The 19,387-nt window shown below is 31.5% G+C and overlaps 1 protein-coding gene across 2 annotated transcripts; it reads right to left on the bottom strand.

Moving 5' to 3' along the window:
- Positions 1 to 670: 670 nt before the first annotated feature.
- On the bottom strand, positions 671 to 18,241 carry LOC148628474 (uncharacterized). 2 transcript variants are annotated; one of them, XM_088588107.1, is made up of 7 exons: positions 17,995 to 18,198; positions 12,864 to 12,933; positions 11,199 to 11,300; positions 10,145 to 10,229; positions 8,939 to 9,145; positions 6,426 to 6,464; positions 671 to 4,979 (listed from the first exon to the last, which is right to left on the bottom strand). In XM_088588107.1, exons 1-7 carry the CDS (start codon positions 18,075 to 18,077, stop codon positions 4,072 to 4,074), a joined length of 1,494 nt encoding a protein of 497 aa, XP_088444233.1. In that variant the 5' UTR covers positions 18,078 to 18,198; the 3' UTR covers positions 671 to 4,071. The 2 variants fall into 2 exon arrangements, with proteins under 2 accessions (XP_088444233.1, XP_088444242.1); XM_088588116.1 differs by lacking the exon at positions 6,426 to 6,464 and having other exon boundaries at positions 17,995 to 18,241.
- Between the last annotated feature and the right edge of the window lie 1,146 nt (positions 18,242 to 19,387).

Raw genomic sequence — 19,387 nt, 5'->3', positions numbered from 1 at the left:
CATTGAATATTTCGGATAACCGATATCCTTCTTCAGCATAAAACTAACAAAGTTGAAGATCAAAACATAGATTCTGAAGCTGAATCACACTGTGGCACACATAACCAAATGATTAGGAATCTAAATGAGAACAAGAACGGAGGTGTTTTTATCAAAAACTAAAAATGTGGAAAACAATTAAGAAAAGTCAAATTATAGTAGTATGGCATATTGATGTAAAGCATAGTGCTGTATCAGCTTTAGACCAGGACCTAAAAATGAATTATTTTTTTCTCCATCTGGAAAAATTATTGGTAATTTTTTCATCCAAAAGCTTTCCAGAGACACTTTTTAACTTTTTGACCAGTGGTTATTATGATCTATGATCATAACAATAATGTTGTGGAGATCCTCCTGGGTGTGTCCGGCAGATGAGTAGGTTTTTTGAGGAGCATGCAATTCAATAGAAACAAGATGTTGCAGACAACCATTTCTGTCATACCATACAGCAAACAGGGAATAGATTACCAAGGAACCTTGAAAAGGGTAGTAACAGTACAAGTCCTCATACAAAGCAATATAACAAATAGCTATTTCCTGATGGCTGGCTGGATGGACAGACTGACTGAAGGCCTGACAAGGTGATTGCAATATAATAATTTTATAATTCTGAATGGTCAATGGTCAACAATAAATCTACACTATAGTTTATTTAGATTTTCTCCAAAATAAAACATTAAAAATTCAACAGTGAAAAACAATATTAAACCATCAACAACAAAACATTATAACAGAATGACAATATTTTCTAACACTTCACAATTCATAATTATCTATAAGGATCTCATTCTTTTTTATACTGAGAGAGTTTGTAAGACATGCAACATTGGGGGATAATTAGCTTATTCCTTTTTTTATATAGATTACAATATAATGTAAGTTTTCAATTATTTTCAGAATTTACATCATCACTAAAAAGTTATTACAAAAAAAATGTACAACATATCAAATACCATACATGTACCTTCCAAGTAGAATTCAACTAAGAATTTGTTGATTCATTTCAATTTTTTTTTTTTTTTTTTTTTTTTCAAAAAAAAAAAAAGCAGATTCTTAAACAGTGTTTGTTTTTTTAATGAAGGCCTTTTGTTAAAACACAAAAGATTTGTTCTTAACTGACAAAATAGGTTTGTACGAAAATTTCATTTTGAAGCCTATTCTTGTGTCTCAAAAATATGCTTGAAAATGAATTCTAAAACTGATTACCAAGACAAAGGGGCATGAGCTACAAATTTATGATGGATTTCAATATCAAGCATGAGAAATAAAAAGCTTCATCAAATGCCTCTCAGCTGAATATGTCTACAATGTAAAGTTCTTAATATGGTAACATTGATATACATACATGTAAATACATATTTACAATAATGTGGACCAGGATTTAGTAATTGACACAACTGTTTTCTCTAACAAAGTGTAAATGATAATGCTTAAAAAAGATATAATTATTAAGCCATTCTTACTTAGATATGATAACTTTGTTGTAAACACATGCAGCCCATGTCCTTCATATATAACCTTAATGAAACCAAATTGCTATCTTCAAAACTTTTGGGGGTTAAAAAACTGAATTAAATGAAATATGAATACATAGAAATTATATAAAATTGCATTTTGTAAGAAAATGAGCACTCCTTGGTACACATGGTATTGCTTTTCATCAGCTTTAAATACTGACAACTATGAGATAGTAGCATGTAATGCTAGTTGAGTAAAAATATAGCATAAATACAAACGAATTTCACAAAAAAAAGGCTTACATCTTACTTTCATTTCAAATATTTTGACAAAAATATATAGAAAAGTCTGCAACAATAATCCACCTAAAACCATATGACACTGTATTAATGACAACTTCTAACGTTCATTGATCAAACAAATTTAAATAATACATCTCAAGTAAGTTGAAGAGACATAATACAAAAATACATACAATAAAGACTACAGTGACCCCAATTTAATTGATCTACTTATAATGAGTTAAGTAAAGTAAGCTCTTTACTATTTTAGAAATTGGTAATGAACCGCTCAGAAATTTTTTAATAAAAAATTTGGTTTCTTTCTAAGTCCAATTAATCCCCAATGACCAGCAAGCCATTATTAAATGTAAAGGATGGTTTATAGGCACAAAGTCATTAGAAGTGATTATACACAATGTTAAAACTTACTGAAATGTATAGGATGTACAGCATAGGAAGTCTGTCAGACACTGACTAATATATTACTTGCAGTAAATAACAGAAGTAGTATTTTGGCCACAACAAATGCTAAAACGGAAACAGCTAAGTAAATACTTCAGTTGCAACAGACATTTATGTAGAATTTAATCCACTAGTTGAAATTTCATTCTACAAGGATGAGCAATGATTAAATTAATAGAATCCTTTCAGCTGACTAACAAGATATAGTGACACAGAATTTCAGAAGAACCATTGGATGTTGTAATTACAACTCTCATAAGTACTGGATTTGACAAATTGGAGAATACAGAACACCAGTGTTATAACTTTATACTACTAGCACATTATACATTAATGAAACTGTTTTATGATAAAAAAAAATCTTGTGATAAATATCGGCTGTCACAAATAAAACAATTTTCTGTTCTGAGGAATAAAAAGCTTCGCAGAATGCAGCATGATAAAACCCCAGTGGTTGAACATTGAAATCTCATTAGAAAATGCAGTCAGGGATTAACATAAGGAATCCAACAACAAAAAAATTAAAAAATCAGATCAAGTATATAATAGTTGATTTTTTGGGGGTGGCACCTTCGACCCCTTAAAACTTAAAAAACGTACAAAGTACCTGAAATCTGATTTAAAAACACAAGCACAGATTTTCAAAAGGTATCAAATATCAAAAATTTCAAAATAGGACCAAAAATAAATATTAGTAGTCATTGTATGGATATCAGGAAAATGCATGTTTCTAGCTCCCTTTTTGACCCCTAATTTCTAAAGTTCAAGTCTTTAACCCCAAATCAATCCAAGTCTGACCGTTGTGGTATAGAATATTGTGGAACAATACCATAGACATTCCTTAGCTTTTATTGAAGTTGAATAGTTGAATTTAGGTCCTTTATTTTTGGCCCCTAATTTTAAAATGGTTGGAGCTATAACCCCTAATATCAATACCAGTTTTCCTTTTGTGGTTTGTAACCTTGTTATTAAATTTTAAAAGATCAAACAACTAATACTTAAGTTACAGACACTGACAACAACAGCGCAATACCAATTGTTTTTGGCGGTCATATAATTTAAGTTCAAATGCAGTAAATGGGGTTACATTTATACTTTTTATTAATGTCATCTTGAATTACCTGCAAAAAAAATCCATGACATAAAGCATAAGTTTGAAACACAAATGAGAAGTATGAATCCAAGGTTGCAATTTTTTTCTTTGGTAACTTTAAAGTACTATGGTAAGAAAACAAGCTTTAAAATTAGTATGTGAATTGATGTGACTAGAAAAAAAAACTAACTTCTGGTGTTAGTTACTGTGCAATACCAATACCATTTGTAACTTACAACAATCAAAACAAGTAAATGATAATGAAATCACATCAAGAATTGCTACTTACACACACTTTGCCAATATTTATCACACATTCTTAAAAAAAAAACTTCAAAATGCTGCTTTTTTTCTGCAAGCAGCAATGACATTTTAAAAGAATACCTGGAATAAAGATTTTTTTCATTAACTAATACAATAAAAAAAAACAACTTGAGGCAAATTCTTTAAAAAAAAAAAAAGCTTAAAAAAAAATGAAGATTGACATAAAAAATTTGATTTGAGATGATATACACATAACACTGCTGCTAACAGTAATTGTATTGAGAATGTACTGACATTTTTTGCATACAAGTTGAATAACGAAACAATATTTGTCAACAAGTACCTATACAAGTACAAAAATTACAGCTATCACATAGCCTTTTTGTAATTATTAACAAGATAACGCATTATTGTTAACATCAACAACAAATTTTTAACGTGCATATACAATAAACTTAACTTGCCATAAGAGTTTCAGTTATTTTCTTTGTAAGAAGATCTTTCTTCTTCTGTACTGCCCAATAACTGTTGTTCAACTTGTGTTTGTATGGATACACTTGGACCACAGAAATTTACAGGGATGCTTATTGGATGGTAAGCTGTTGAACTCTTCGATTCATCCTTAAAGACGTTTTGAAAATGAGACGGATGAATTGTCACAGGTACATAATGAGTGCCCAAGGGATGCAAAACAAAAGCTGGTAACGGCACATGTTTACTATCAAATTGTCCCTCTCGATTATTAACATTTTTATGTTTTAGATTTTTATACATTCCACTACAATAGCTGTTAGTTGTTGAACTATTTTCAGACACTGGATAACGAGAACAATCTGTCTCAGGACTACCTAATCTGTAACCCTTCTGTTTCCCTTGTTCTCCCTCTTCTTCCCTTGAATCAGTTGATGATGTATCACTCTTTAAATGAGGTTTTCCTTCTTCAGAAAACCTCTTTGTAATGTTATGTTTGAACTTATACACATTTGTCTTCCTACAGTCCTTATCTCTGCTGCCATTTCCATCTGATGAATTTTGCTCACTTGAGCAAGGGCTTCCCCTTGATATCGATGATTCTTCCTTTTCTGACATATCCCTATTCACTGACTGCAAAGTGATGCATGATGATGTTGTATCTGAAACGGACTGGCTCCCAGAGCTACAATACCCTGATGTGAGACTTGATGACTGTTCTGTTGGCCGTAACAAAGTACGTAGATGTTCATCCTGCTTTATCATTGCCATGTTGTTTTCAGATATGCCCATTCCTTGAAATGCCTTGCCACCATTCATACATTGTGTATTGTTGTAACAGCTAGGACTTCCTGATGTTGATAGTTCAGCATCTACAAGCTTGATTTCTCTGATGTCTGTAGCTGCCTTTACTACAAAAAAAAAGAAGAAAAAGATGTAAAATTTATGACATCTGATCTTAAAACAATCTGTAATGTAACATCAATGCTTAAAAAATCTTCCAGTATATAAAACAAAACATAATTTTATTAGTGGTAAAGAATAAACAGATTTTAATATATAAACTCTTATTATATCTACCAGCAAGTGCATTCTTTATTAAAAAAATAGAAGAAAAGAAAATCATGAAATCACTAAATAAAAAAGTTGATATGGATGCACAAAAAAATGAACTCACCAATTATCCTAAAGAATGAGAGAGAATTAAAAAGTTAATGAAAGGACAATTAGCACAAAACACAGACACATATAAGAAAAAAAATACTACCTGTTTAAAACCTTGCCTGAGATAAAGATATAGGGTCTAGAATTCATAAAACACAAAAACGTTGCAAAGACAAATAGACGTGTGATATCTGTGTCTTGGTTAAATATCTAGAAAACACCATCATACACAACAAAGAGGCAACATCCATCAAAATGGACTGATCACAGCAGCATGCACTGGCTGTGCAAAAACTAGTACTGTACCATTATTTTACGACAGCTCAATCTAATCTTGAACATAACAGAAGATTGTTTTGAAAATTGCATAACCAGTTTTTAAATGGCTCATCTATATATGAATACCTCAAGTCAGCATCCAGATAAACTACAGAACAACTAGTCATGAAATTTTCTTAATAACTTTCAGTTACACCTAAGATTAGTTGAGAGAATCACAATATAAATGGAAAAAAAGTAATAGTTCTTACATCATATCAGCCAAAACTGACATTGAATAGAACAGACCATAGTTCAGACCACAAACTTATATGAAACTGACTAAAATTTTGACTGCAACAAGATTTTACTGAAATTTAAAGTGTGAAAAACACCTCTCAAGTAAAAAAAAGGTTTAAAATGAGACTGAGAAATACAAAAAAAGTCAAAGAAATGGAACTAAATGTTATCTTGGTCTGCATAGACTTATAGCCTGTTGTAGACATTCTAGATGCAGGTTTGAGACAAAAACAGCTATTTATTGTATACTTCCCGTGCATCCAATTATTTAAGCATTATCAAAAAATACATTAAAGCCAAGCAGAATTCAGGCTTGTCATTTTCAATCTTTTTTTTAGTGAATAAAGGAATATCTAGTTAAGTCCAAGACAAATGTATATGCTTTGGTGTTTTATTAGTGAACTCTTGCTTGGTGCATGATACAGAAGTGAAATAGGTTTGACAATATTTTTGCTGAACACCATTTTCAAGAATTTAGTTTGGTTGTTGGTAACAACACACATTGTGGGGTAAAAAAATTTCAAAGAAAAATGAAAAATCAGAATAATCCCTAGTAAGCCAGCTAATAATAAAAAAAATGTGAAAGAGCAAAGATTCTACCACCAAGCATGTTTCACCTTTGTGAAAACAGTTACCTCGATTTGTATTGTCTTCTTTTGGTACATTTTGACCTCCTTAAAAAGTTTCAATCAAGTAGAATTGGAAGCTTATATAGTATGTTGTAAAATACATGTAATGTAAAAATATAAAAATAAAAACCTAATTAATCTTGAAATATCTTTTCATTCAGACCATACTTTAATGTTGTCACAATAGTGATTTTTTGACAATACATAAATCACTATAAAAAATAAAAAATCTCACAGTACTAGCCAAAACACACAAGAAAAAATGAAATGAAAAGGCCAATATTCTGTTAAAGAATTATATATCCAACTAATCAGTAACTTTCCTAGATTGAACTTCAATCTGGTGGAACTGAAATTAAAATCTATTCAGTTATTCATCTAGATTTAAATACAAACCAATGTCTATTTCAATGAATTTAAACCATTTCAATAATAAAATACTTCAAGAGTGCAACTTGATATAACCACAGAGGTCAGACCCAAGATAGTTGGGGCATCATGTATAATAAAGACAACATTCAAACTTGATATAGCTCACAATTCAGATTGATATCAACATTTAACACAGCATAGGTTTCTAACAAAGAATAAATGGCATTAAACAAATTAAAAATATTAAGAATAAAAAAATATACATCATGATTTAGTCTAAATTTGGGCCAAAATATAAAAAATCAAAATATACAATTTAGATTTAGCATATTTAAGAATAGCAAAATATTTTGTAAGAAATAAGTCCTAGAACAGTTTTGTTTTAAAATGACCTTATGGTATAATTTCTTTGAGATTCATGTTACTAAACATTAACTAAATAATATTGGCCCCTTTTCAATGTTTAAACTGCACGGGCAATCTATATCCTTAATTATAAATCTAAATCTTCCATTTGTAGGTTGGGACCTTGTGGCACAAAAGAGATGTATTTACATATATACCCAAGTTATTGTTTGGAAACAATTCGTCAAAGCTTGACAACAAAGAAAAATTACTCCTGTCATCTACCAATATAAAATCTTCAAAGACATAAGATTATACAATGGCATCCTTTTTGTGTTCATATAAAAAGTCAGGAAAACCCAAAGTTTTACAACAGAGACAAAGCACAAGGCCCATTACTGTCAAAAATTATTTCAATCATCTAAAATTAAAAATTACTCAGTACATATGTACATGTACTTCATTTAGCATTTAGTATTAGACATTAAAGACTGTTGGATAAAATGTAACTAGTATCCTGCTTTACTGACAGGACATTAACAAGCAAATACATTGAATCAATATTTATAAAAATGCTGTATTTTTGGTTGAATTTTCAAAGTAATTGCACCTGCCTTATAAGGCAGTGTGTGTATGAAGTGTCATTAATTTGAAACCCAGTGAAGCAATACATAAGATTTTAAAATTGGTCACTGTTTCTCTACCAAGCATTAGCATATAGGTGATATAGACAACTGGTTGGTTCCTAGTCAGAATAATGTATCCAATTGAATCAACATGTCTATCTTTGGGCTGTTGTTTCTGTGAGCTATTATGATAAAACAGACAGTCAAACTAGCACAAAACAAAGTCTGCTCAACTGATCTAACAATCTCTTCCTGACATGCATTAAATACTTGAAGTAGGACTTAAAACACAATCAACAGAATGGCCAAAACATCCCATAAAAATACAAACCTTTTTTAAACTGTTAAAACTAATACTTCATGTAAGCATAACAACCAAGTAGTTACAACTTACAGAATGCCATAGCAATATACAAATGCACAATATTTTACAGATGTAGAAAACAAAATTGGGACTAGAACATCATGGAGATTTTAGTACCTGATTAAAAACTTAATTGATCCAATACTTGTTTATCAATTTTAGCATATCTCATTACATGTGAACAAATTAATAATCTAAAGGAAAAAATAATGAAATAAGAGTTCTAAATGTATATAACATCTAGATAAACAAAGGCACATGAGGGAAAACATAAGATGCAAAAATGAAAAGATATCTATATATCTACTTTCATCTAGAAAAAAATGGCACAATCCCTTATACATTTAATATATTTAATTCTGATTTCTTTTCATGAGTTTTATTTGGAAAATGTACCTTGAACAAGAGTAATCAAGGGAACCAAGGTTATAGCGGTAATCAAAAGAATGTAATCCAGGGATAAAAACAGTAAACTTTAAAAAAATTTCAACGTATTTTACAACATAACTATTTCACTAAAATATTAAGTAAATACTAAATCTGAGATAAAGTTGTAGAATTACCAATATGTCAGATGTTTGCTTACCATTCAATGCAGCCTCTTCAAAACTTTAAACAAAACATTATTTCATTGAAAAAAGTTACTCAAAAACTTCAAAAAAACGAAGGATGAATTCATAAAAAAGCTCTTATATCAAATGCTCTCAACTATCACTTTAAATAATCATAAAAATATTTCACTTGTCTATTCAAACTGCATAGAATAGTGAAACACCTAATAAATACAATATAGCAAACAAACATCAAAATACCTGAAGACAGCCTCAGAAACTTTTTACTGCTCTGATCTAAGAATGCTGTTACTCTCTGACAAAACAAATCCTTGACATCAATGCCTTCAGTTTCCATCAAATATTGAAGAAGTTCCTCTTGACACTCTTTGTATCCCATATAGAATTTTTCCTGACAGCATGGATTGATTCCCCCTCCATCTGGAGGCAATTCTTTTTCCATCATTTCTGTAAAATAAACAAGTGTTATCATTTTGTGGATTTATTTTGTCTTTAGGGGTCGTTAAGGGGGCACATATGTAGTTTGATACTATTACAAATAAATGACTCTTAACAACTGACGGAAAAATTTTGGCTTAGCACAAATAAAATAGGTTCCAAGTAGCCTGATTTCTTCACTAGGCCTTGAATGCTTAACATGTTAAGTTGAAAAAGAGCACAACTTAAAGTTCTAACCCTTGTCATGCTGTGCCCAGACCTATATGGGAATGGCCCTAGTTCCGCTTTATTGGTTCTGGCAGTGTTAATCTTAGTTTAGGAAAGCACAATTTGTGTCCATCTGCAAGCAGCTTGACTGTGTTTTAAGAAGAGGCCATCTGATATAGAGTTTGTTTAAAAATAATGAATTGAGAGGTGAAAGAAGAGGTCATGAGCTTCCGCTGCCCAGAAAAGTGAGATATTTGAGGGAGTAGGGTTCGTTTCTCTGCCCCTCGCCAGAGCAGAATTAATCTATAGTGCTCTATTTCGCCTCAAATCTAAATAAGAATGATGTCTGTCACCACCATTTCTATACCAACCCCTTGTATTGACTACTAATGTTTTTAAGTCAAACAAAGGCCAAAAAATGGAAAAAATATCATTTTTTCACATGAGTGACCCTTCAGGAGACTCCTGACACCCCATTTGTGACTGTAACGAACCTTATTTGGCTTCAGAGACCTTCACAGGGAACAGGCTGTGGAATGAACCTGCTTTGGTTTCTGTTTTGCTCCTGTTGAACCCCACATTTTACAAAAAAAGGCCAGAAATGGACAAAAATGGCCCATTTTACTGCATTGACAACAGAAACAGACAAAAACATATGTCAAGTAAGGGCAAACGCTCACACTAACCTTTACTCTGGCACAACTAAAATTATTATACTGATTCATTTAATGCTGAAAACAGTCCATTATAAATTATCTTAGGTACACTTTTGCATTTGTTTTAAGTATCTAAATATACTACCTCTAAAATTATGCAAATTCAGTAGGTTTCTAATTAGCTTTGATGCCATTTCAATAATTTCTGTCTTCTCAATCCTGCCTTGGCCCTGAAAAACATCCAAATCATAGACATTGTACTATAACAATAAGTTACAGGTAAATTTAAACTATTAAAAATTTTGGCCTTTTAAAATTTGATAGGTTACTCAGTGTGTAAACCAATTACCCATGGTAACAATGGCCTATAATCACATTTCACTGTTGTTTTTGTGCCAAATATGGGTACCCAATGGTATTTTTTTACCCCCTACCATCAGTTGTAAACTGTTCCAAAACAAAATTAAAACCCTGGAACTTACTTAATTTCTTTTGTGAAAAAATAATGTTCATCCAGAACTTTGTGTAGAAAGCAAAAAAATGCTTAAATTCTGAAGCAATGCATTATCCAAAGAAGTTATAGAAAACTGTTGACATTCTCAACATAGGGGCAGTTAAAATAGAAGAGATTCTTTAAAACAAACATTTTTGTTTACAATTATAACTTTTTTTCAAATAACTTTTTTTATGCATTTAAAAAATTTATGAAACATTTCCCTCCATTATTGTCAAGTTCTATATATACGTATCCTTTAAATTAAAATATCTATAACAAATACTGACATTTTACCTAAACTTGACCAATTTCTTATATCTGAATCATGTTTATACTTCTGATACACTTATGAAATAATTATATTTACTTAACACCATGCAATGCTATTGGAACATAAGTTATATCTGCCATTTTTTTTGGTAGATTTATTTTTCATTTTCCCTTGAATTTTCCTCCTTTACCAGATACGTCTTTTTATTTGTAATAGACAATTAGTTTGCACTAACACAAGGCAAAGTTTTATTTGTAATAGACAATTAGTTTTCACTAACACAAGGCAAAGTAAAAAAAAAAACATACAAAAAGTCAACAGACGGAAGAACAAGTCTTTATCAACTCTATATATAACTTTTAAGTTTTTTAACACTATACAGTGTTTATAAAATCAGATAGGAACTAACACAAGAAGTTATAAGAAAATTACTTGTTTAAGATAGCTTGGAGGAATCAACCGACTAAGCTCTGCCAAACAGTTGTTCATCCGGTCTCTTCTTCTCTTTTCTATAATTCTGTGTGACATTGGGTCCTGAATCAAAAGGTATGCATATCAATCACAAACAAATATTGTTTCCCTACAGTCAGCTCACTTTTGAAGTACAATTCTTTGTAATTGAAAAATGGGAAAAATCTTTAAAATGTGTGTCAAAACCCCAGCAACCAGACAATATTATTATTTTCACCCTAACACATCTTATCTACTAAAAATGGCAATATTTTGACATCTGCATCACTGGAAATGTTCAGATTTTTTTTTCTTTAACATATAAGAAAATTGATGTTTTTTTTATAGAAATATGAGCTCTTGAAATATTCATTTGCAGAGCATCTCAATGAAATTATAAATCATTTTACCAAAATAATATCTGATGATGTTTCATTCACTGCTTGATTCTTATAAAGACTAACATCTTTATGATAACCTCTGCATTTTAAATCTTCATGACAACTGTACGAGTCTGTGACTTACAAACAGTTCACTACCATTTCAATGTTTTTCTTCACACAAAAATAACTTTTATCTATAAACAAGCCTAGACCACATGACTTGTTAATATATTTCATTGATTCTATTGCCTGATATTTACATTGTATATGTGGAATGTCTCTGTGTTTCATTCTGTTGCCTGGTGACTAAATGTGTATGTGGAATGTCTCTGTGTTTCATTCTGTTGCCTGGTGTCTAGACATGTATGTGGAATGTCTCTGTGTTTCATTCTGTTTCCTGATGTCTACATTGTATATGTGGAATGTCTATGTGTATCATTCTATTGCCAGATGTCTACATGTGTATGTGGAGTGTCTCTTGTTACCTTTTATACATATCAGTCAATTCTTTGGTTTATGATGTTTGTTCTGATGCTAAATGGTGTTAATTTGAGGATATTTACAACAGATTTTATGAGTATTAATACCACATATACTGTACATTATATATGCAACTAGAAAAACTGTGAGCTCACTAACCTGATACCCATCAATACCCAATTTCAATAACTCCTTATTGATTTGGATTAAAATCTAAAATACGAGGTGCACCATGGGAATATGTAACAAAGATTCTATGAAAGTTTCATTCAATTCCATTCAGTGGTGTAGGAGGAGTAACTGATAAGGGATGGGTTCCCCCATATTCAAAAATGACAAAGTCAATGTTTTGCTTTGTGAAACTCCCACTTGATTTCAATCATATCTAAAATAGGAAGACAACAATTGGAACATGTACTGGTAATAAAGATTCTGTGAAAGTTTCATTTCATTTCATTCAGTGGTGGAGGAGGAGTGATGGGTTCTCCATGTCCCCATATTCACCCATGACAAAGTCCATGGTTTTCTACAGTATTTGAAACCCCAAAATTGATTCAGATCAAAATCTTAAATGGGAGGTGCACAATGGGGACATGTAATAAAGATTTTGTTAAAGTTTCATTCAATTCCATTTAGTGGTACAGGAGAGTAAGGAATAAGAGATGGGTCCAGCATGTGTAAAAAAAGGACGGAAGGGAGAGGTGTTTAATAATAAATTAAAACAATAGCAAAAACATACATTTCTACATACAAGTACATGTACATGTATATGTATTTGACTTACTCTAGGAACTTTAGTCTTCTTAATAGTTTGTGCTTCATATTCCTCTGGAGAGATGGCAAAATTCAATGGTCTAAAATGACAAATATGTAGATTGTACATCCAAATATTTTTTAATCTAAAAAATATCACACATTCAATATAATCATATTCAATAAATTTTATGAAGAATTTCTATGGACATCATACCATTAGAATAATGATTTTGAAAGCCTTATTTTCCAAGCTTTGCAATGGTATGCAACTTTAAGGTGTCATTTGTCCTGGGAATTCACAGTGAACATTGAAAATTACTTGCTTAACATGTGAAGTAATGGAAACATTAGAAGTGGTTAGTGAGACCTAACAGATTTTTCTGAAATTTGCACAAAAAATATATATTGAAATACTGAATTTATCAATTAACATTAATCATCAATCTGCTTTCATTATCTAAATAAAAGGCAAAAACTGATAATAAAGTAAAAAATGACACTTCCCAGGGCCATTACTCACAGAAGGGTTAACAGATTTTTCTGAAATTTGTACCAAAAATAGATATTAAAATACTGAACATTTTATCAATTTACATTAATCATCAATCTGCTTTTGTTTTCTAAATAATAGTAAAACACTGTTAAAAAGTCAAAAATGACACTTTCAAAGGTCATAAATCCAAGAAGGATCAACAGATTTTTCTGAAATTTGCACAAATAATAGATATTGAAATACTGAACATTTTATCAATAAACATTAATAATCAATCTACTTTCATTTTCTAGATAATAGGCAAAAACTGCCAAAAAAAGAAAGATTAGCAAAAAAAAGGAAACAACTCCAAAATTAGTAAATCGATTATCTTGAAATTGTCAGATAGATCTCTTCAGGTCAAAGAGCCCAAGATGTCTCAAATTTCTTCTAATCTGTTAAGGTTTTTGAGAAATAAACAAAAAAATACTGTAATAACCCACCCCCCCTCCCAATGTTCTCTGTTTTTGTAAGGGACCATAATGGATACAGTTTCGGAAGGAGACGTGCAAAGAATGATTGTCACAAAGTTTTATTAAATTCTGTTCAAGGGTTCCAGAGGAGAAGATTTTCAAAGAAAAATTAACAACAGATGATGACGACAATGACTTCGACGCCAAGTGATGAGGAAACCTCACATGGGCTTTAAGGCCAGGGGAACTAAAAAGGGCAATAACTTTAACATGGCTAAATAAATTTTCATGAAAATTTGACCAGAGATCTCATCATGCTGAACACTTCTACTCAGTCATAATATGGCTAAACCTAACAGCTTTGGAGATATATGCGAAAAACTTGTCAGACCTCTATGTTCTATTATTTAGTAACAGCAGCCTTGTTTCTTGACGGATCGAAAATCTACAAGTCAATTCTATGCAGAATACCCTAAGGAGCAGTCATACTAAGATAGGTACAAATTGGTCAAGTAGTTTCAGAGGAGAAGATTTCTTAAAATAATGATGATAAAAATAGCCAAAAAAACATTGAACAAGAGGCTCCCAGGAGCCTGAATAGCTCACTTTCTTGAATTTGCCTTTCAAAAGCAATAAATTAAACAAGAAGTTGTCCAATAATTTTGACTAAAAAAGTCTTTGGTAGGACTATCACAAGATCTTTTCAACAATTGAAAGTTTCTTTTAATCTATCATAGTTTTCAGGATATTGATTGAAAACTATTTAAAAAAAAAAGTCATTTTTTCCCTTTCAAGGGCAATGACTCTCACAAGGAGTCTGAAGACTTTTGTAGTCCTAATAATATGGATCATTTCAGCTATTGAAAGAATTTGGATAACCTAACGGTTTAGGAGATATATGTGAAAAACTACTGTGTGATCCTTATGTTCTATTTTTAGTAACAGCGGCCATGTTTTTTGACAAATCAAAAATCTCCATGACAGTTCTATGCAGTATACCCCAAGGAACATTCATCCCAAGTTTGGTTTCAATTGGTCAAGTAGTGTCAGAGGAGGAGATTTTGGAAAGAAACAACATTAAAAATATCAAAAATCATTGAAAAAGGGCAATAACTCCAACATGGCTTAATGGATTAAAACCAAAATTTAACCAGAGATAGATCTCATCATGCTGAACACTTTTAGCCATGTCAGAATTCAGCTAAACCTAACGGTATAGGAGATATATGCGAAAAACTACTGTCTGACCACTATGTTCTATTTTTAGTAATGGCGGCCATGTTTTTTGACAAATCAAAAATTCCCACAACACTTGTATGCAAGATACCCCAAAGAACATTCATACCAAGTTTGGTTTCAATTGGTCAAGTAGTGTCAGAGGAGAAGGTTTTGGAAAGAAATAACATTAAGAATAGCAAAAATCGCTGAAAAAAGGGCAATAACTTCAACATGGCTTAACGGATTAAAACTAAAATTTGACCAGAGATAGATCTCATCATGCTAAACACTTTTACCCAGTCAGAATTCAAGTAAACCTGACAGTTTAGGAGATATATGCAAAAAATTACTGTCTGACCCTTATCTTCTATTTTTAGTAACGGCAGCCATGTTTTTTGACGAATCAAAAATCCCCATACCAATTCTATGCATGATACCCCAAGAAACATTCATACCAAGTTTGATTCTAATTAGTCAAGTAGTTTCAGAGGAGAAGAGTTTTGTATAATTGTTAACGATGACGACGACGACGACGACAAACGCCAAGTGATGGCAATAGTTCACATGGCCTTTGGCCAGGTGAGCTTAAAAGGGCAATAACTCCAACATGACTTTAAAAATTACCACAAAAAGTTCACCAGAGATAGACCTCATCATACTAAACACTATTACATAGTCAGAATTTGGCAAAACCTCACAATTTTGGAGATATATACAACAAACTTCTGTCCGACCCCTATGTTAATTTTAATAAAGGCAGCCATGTTCCTTGACAGATCAAAAATCCCAACATCAGTTCTTTGCAGAATACCCTTAGAAACATTCATACTAAGATTGGTACAAATTGGTCAAGTAGTTTCAGAGGAAAGCAGTTTTGAAAAATTATTAATGAGGAAGGAACCCAAGTGATGGCAATAGCTCACATGGCCTTTGGCAAGGTTAGCTAAAAACTTTCACCAACTGCCATGAAACTTAAGTTAATTGCTAATTCCCATGGATTTAAGCTCTCTTTTTATTTCTATATCCCCTGCTGAAAAAGCTGAATGTATATAATGTTCTTCATACAGATTTTTAAGAATTTTTTTTCAATAGTTTGCAAAACAGTGAAAATTCCCTACTAAAGTAAAAAGTCGCATATACATGTGTATATTAAGGCTCAATTATCTCGAAATTAAGTGTGTTGACCTATGTTTTTTTTATCTTAAAATTTTACAGTATGTTCATTCAAGGTCATCTTTGAGAAAAATTATGAAAATCTATCTACCAAAAGTATTAGGTATGATATATATCTGAAGTCCAAAACAGATTGGGCTATAACCCCTCCCCCTCCCAAAAAAAAAATGCTTTGTGGAGCACAGCTACATGTGTACATGTACGTTTGTATATGTAGATACACCAATATGAATAGAGGTTGAACCCTGAATAGATGGGGCAAATATGAACAGAAAATTCAAGCTTAATACAGCTCTGAATTTTGATTGTGATTATAGGATTGACACAGGATAATATTATACCTAGAATGGAAGTGGTCAAATAACTTAAGTAATGGCAATGAGAATTTTGAAGGATAATGTGACCAAACAAACAGACGCACGGACAAAATGCATAAAGTACATGTACCATAACTCAAAAATGAAAAAACAAAAATTTAATACAACTTGAAAAGGAGCTGTAATCAATCAATAGAAACAATTCACTAAAGTGTCATAAATATCAGTAGCAGCAATATTGAGTTATTGTCCAAAGTGAAAAGTGTGGGCATATAAAAATCAATACCAACATTCCTTTATTATTCGATATCTCAGTTAAGGTATGTCAGAGCTAGCGGTGACTCTTCTGAGAGGCCACCGTTTCTTTAGAGACTAGCTTTTGTACCAAGATTTTAAGAAAATATGTGTTATGCACTTCCCAAAAATGTTTTCTTTCCAATATCCATATTTTATTGATAAATACTCTGTCAAAAAGATAATAGATGATGGATTTTCATAAGGTCTACAATTTTTTTTACTTGTACATGTATATTATTTATCTTGAACTTGATACACTTTCCCCACTAAGTTCAAAACTTATTTTGAAACATGTGGCTTGGATTTACATAAGTTTTGTATTAATTTTCATTTTCATTCAATTTTTGTTCATAACTTACAGTATGTACTATTTTTGACTGGTGATTTTATCAATTTTGACTGTGTATACAGATGTGGATGACATAGGTGGTGACAGTGTTGTATCAGTATACAACTGCAATTATTCTATTATTCAGTAGTTATATAGAAAGATATGAGAACATAATCACAATCTGAAAAGATTTAACATTTACACCGTATTATCAAAATTCTTGTATTAAAAGCAACTGTCTTTTAGGTATAAAAAAAATAATTACTCTTCACAGTCGACTTATTCATGTCAGCAGATCTACTTTTGCATGACTTACACAATCATTAGTTAGCACATAAAAATACTTAAAAATGTTAAAAAGTAAGGAAAAAACTTATGATGCTAGCTAAAAACACAACATAATCATTGAGGGGAACATTCAAATCTCAGGCTATGGTCTTTTCATCTTTTGACAAATCAATACTGACCCTTGATAAAGCATTGAAAGTTTATATATTTGCTTCAATTTTAAATAGGAGTACCTTCACATGGTTCTTAAATACATGTACATGCAGTTGCCTAAATATATATATATATATAACTGAATATATTTGTCATTTTACTGTTTCGAAACCCTTACTGGGGCCTCATTTCCCACAGGTGTAGTGACACGTGCCAGCAATATACGGCTGAAATAAAGTAAAAAAGCCCCTAAGTTTCGAGATCAATCCCTTAAATCATCTAACGTTCATTCGAAAATACATTTTGAAGCATATGCACATTTAATTACAAAGGATAATAGAGAAATACGTCTTCGTTAAGACTGGACGACAGGAGACACGTTTTTACCAACATGGCCTCACAAACCAAAACAAAAGATGAATTGAGAGTTAACTTACCGTTCAGCGATCTCCAATTTAATTCTCTTCACCGAATGTTCATCCAAAACACTCTCGCATGGTGCGTTTCCATTTGTATTCATGTTTATTATGTGTCCAATACACAAAATTCTAAATAACTGCAGTTGCAAGCGAGTAAACTTTGTAAATAACAATCACAGTTCATCTCACGTGTCAGAAAATGTATGCATGTGACGTCGCACTTATTCTCACTTTAGTCACGTTGGTTCATGTATGATTTCGGGAACGGTCTGAAATATGAAAACAAACGTGTTTTGAGCATGCTTTTCTATTTTTAAATAAAGGTAATTAATTATTTCCAATGTTCCACGAGCATATGTTGTAGGGTCTTAAATGGTTTTTGAGTCAAGTGAGAGGAGGGCCGGCGTACCGGGCATGACTTACATATATATCTTATTGATTTCATTTATTTGAGTTAGTATCATACTGTCCGGTGATCTTTCCCCTACCTATTAACCAATATTTTTCTTAAATTCTTTTTAAGTATATATATATTTTTTTTTGGGGGGGGGGTGGTTAAAAGGAGGGCTTAGTGTTTTTAAAACAAACAGTTTAATTTTCCGATTCCTATTTTCACTAAAAACAAAATCATTCACGAACGCCAAAGCTGCCTTATGTTGACTGATTTCATTATGTAACTTCGTGCATGGAGATATTTAATTATTTTTGTCATACTTGTTCACTTTGTTGTGGTACTCAGGCGACAACCATTTTTATACTGAGGGTGTGGGGGTGCTTGATTTTCAAAGTTGCTTAATATGGTTTTCTGCTCTGAATTCTTCATTTTTTTTTCGGTGGCAAATGAATTATAAAATTTTTCAGACATATGGCAGTTCTAAGTGAACAAAAATGGCTGCTTTCTAATATCATTTGATTTCTAATATCACAAAGCCCTTGTTTAATATTAAAATTCAATTAATTTGTAATGTTACAAAAACGATTTTTTATATATCAATTAAAAATTACATACATGTAATTTTTCATGTTGAATGATACATGTAGTTTATTATATTATCACAGTGACTATAATTATGTACACACCACTGTGTAGTATAATTTTTTTTCTTGCAACAGAAGAAATATTTTCTATTATTTTTCTTCAAAGTGATTGATTGATTGATTGGTTGTTGGGGTTTAAGGCCCGAGCAGCAATATTTCAGCTATATTCGGGCGATCAACATTTCGAAATGGATGATAAAATGAACATGGAATGATGACGATGAAATGAAAAATGGGATGGGACACAAGGATAATAGGGTCGACAAATTTTGATTGCCAATAGAAAAGGGGAGGGATGGGTAGGGTCCGGCAATTTAGCCTCTTGTGGCGGAGCGCAAAGGTTCCTACTCCTATCGAATACCACAAAAGGATT

This window comes from Perna viridis, chromosome 1 (assembly GCF_037379345.1).
Source record: "Perna viridis isolate PV_CMFRI_1.1 ecotype Kerala chromosome 1, ASM3737934v1, whole genome shotgun sequence".
Classification (NCBI taxonomy): Eukaryota; Metazoa; Mollusca; class Bivalvia; order Mytilida; family Mytilidae; genus Perna; species Perna viridis.
The sequence above is the reverse complement of the archived record's forward strand: the minus strand, read 5'-3'. Positions and strand labels throughout refer to the sequence as shown.

Coding starts and splice junctions, on each gene's coding strand:
- LOC148628474 (XM_088588107.1), bottom strand. CDS start 18,077: ATGAATACAAATGGAAACGCACCATGCGAGAGTGTTTTGGATGAACAT. Junction 10,230..11,198: donor CTCCAAGCTATCTTAAACAA/GTAATTTTCTTA, acceptor GATGTTTTTCAG/GGCCAAGGCAGGATTGAGAA. Junction 9,146..10,144: donor GAATTTGCATAATTTTAGAG/GTAGTATATTTA, acceptor TTTATTTTACAG/AAATGATGGAAAAAGAATTG.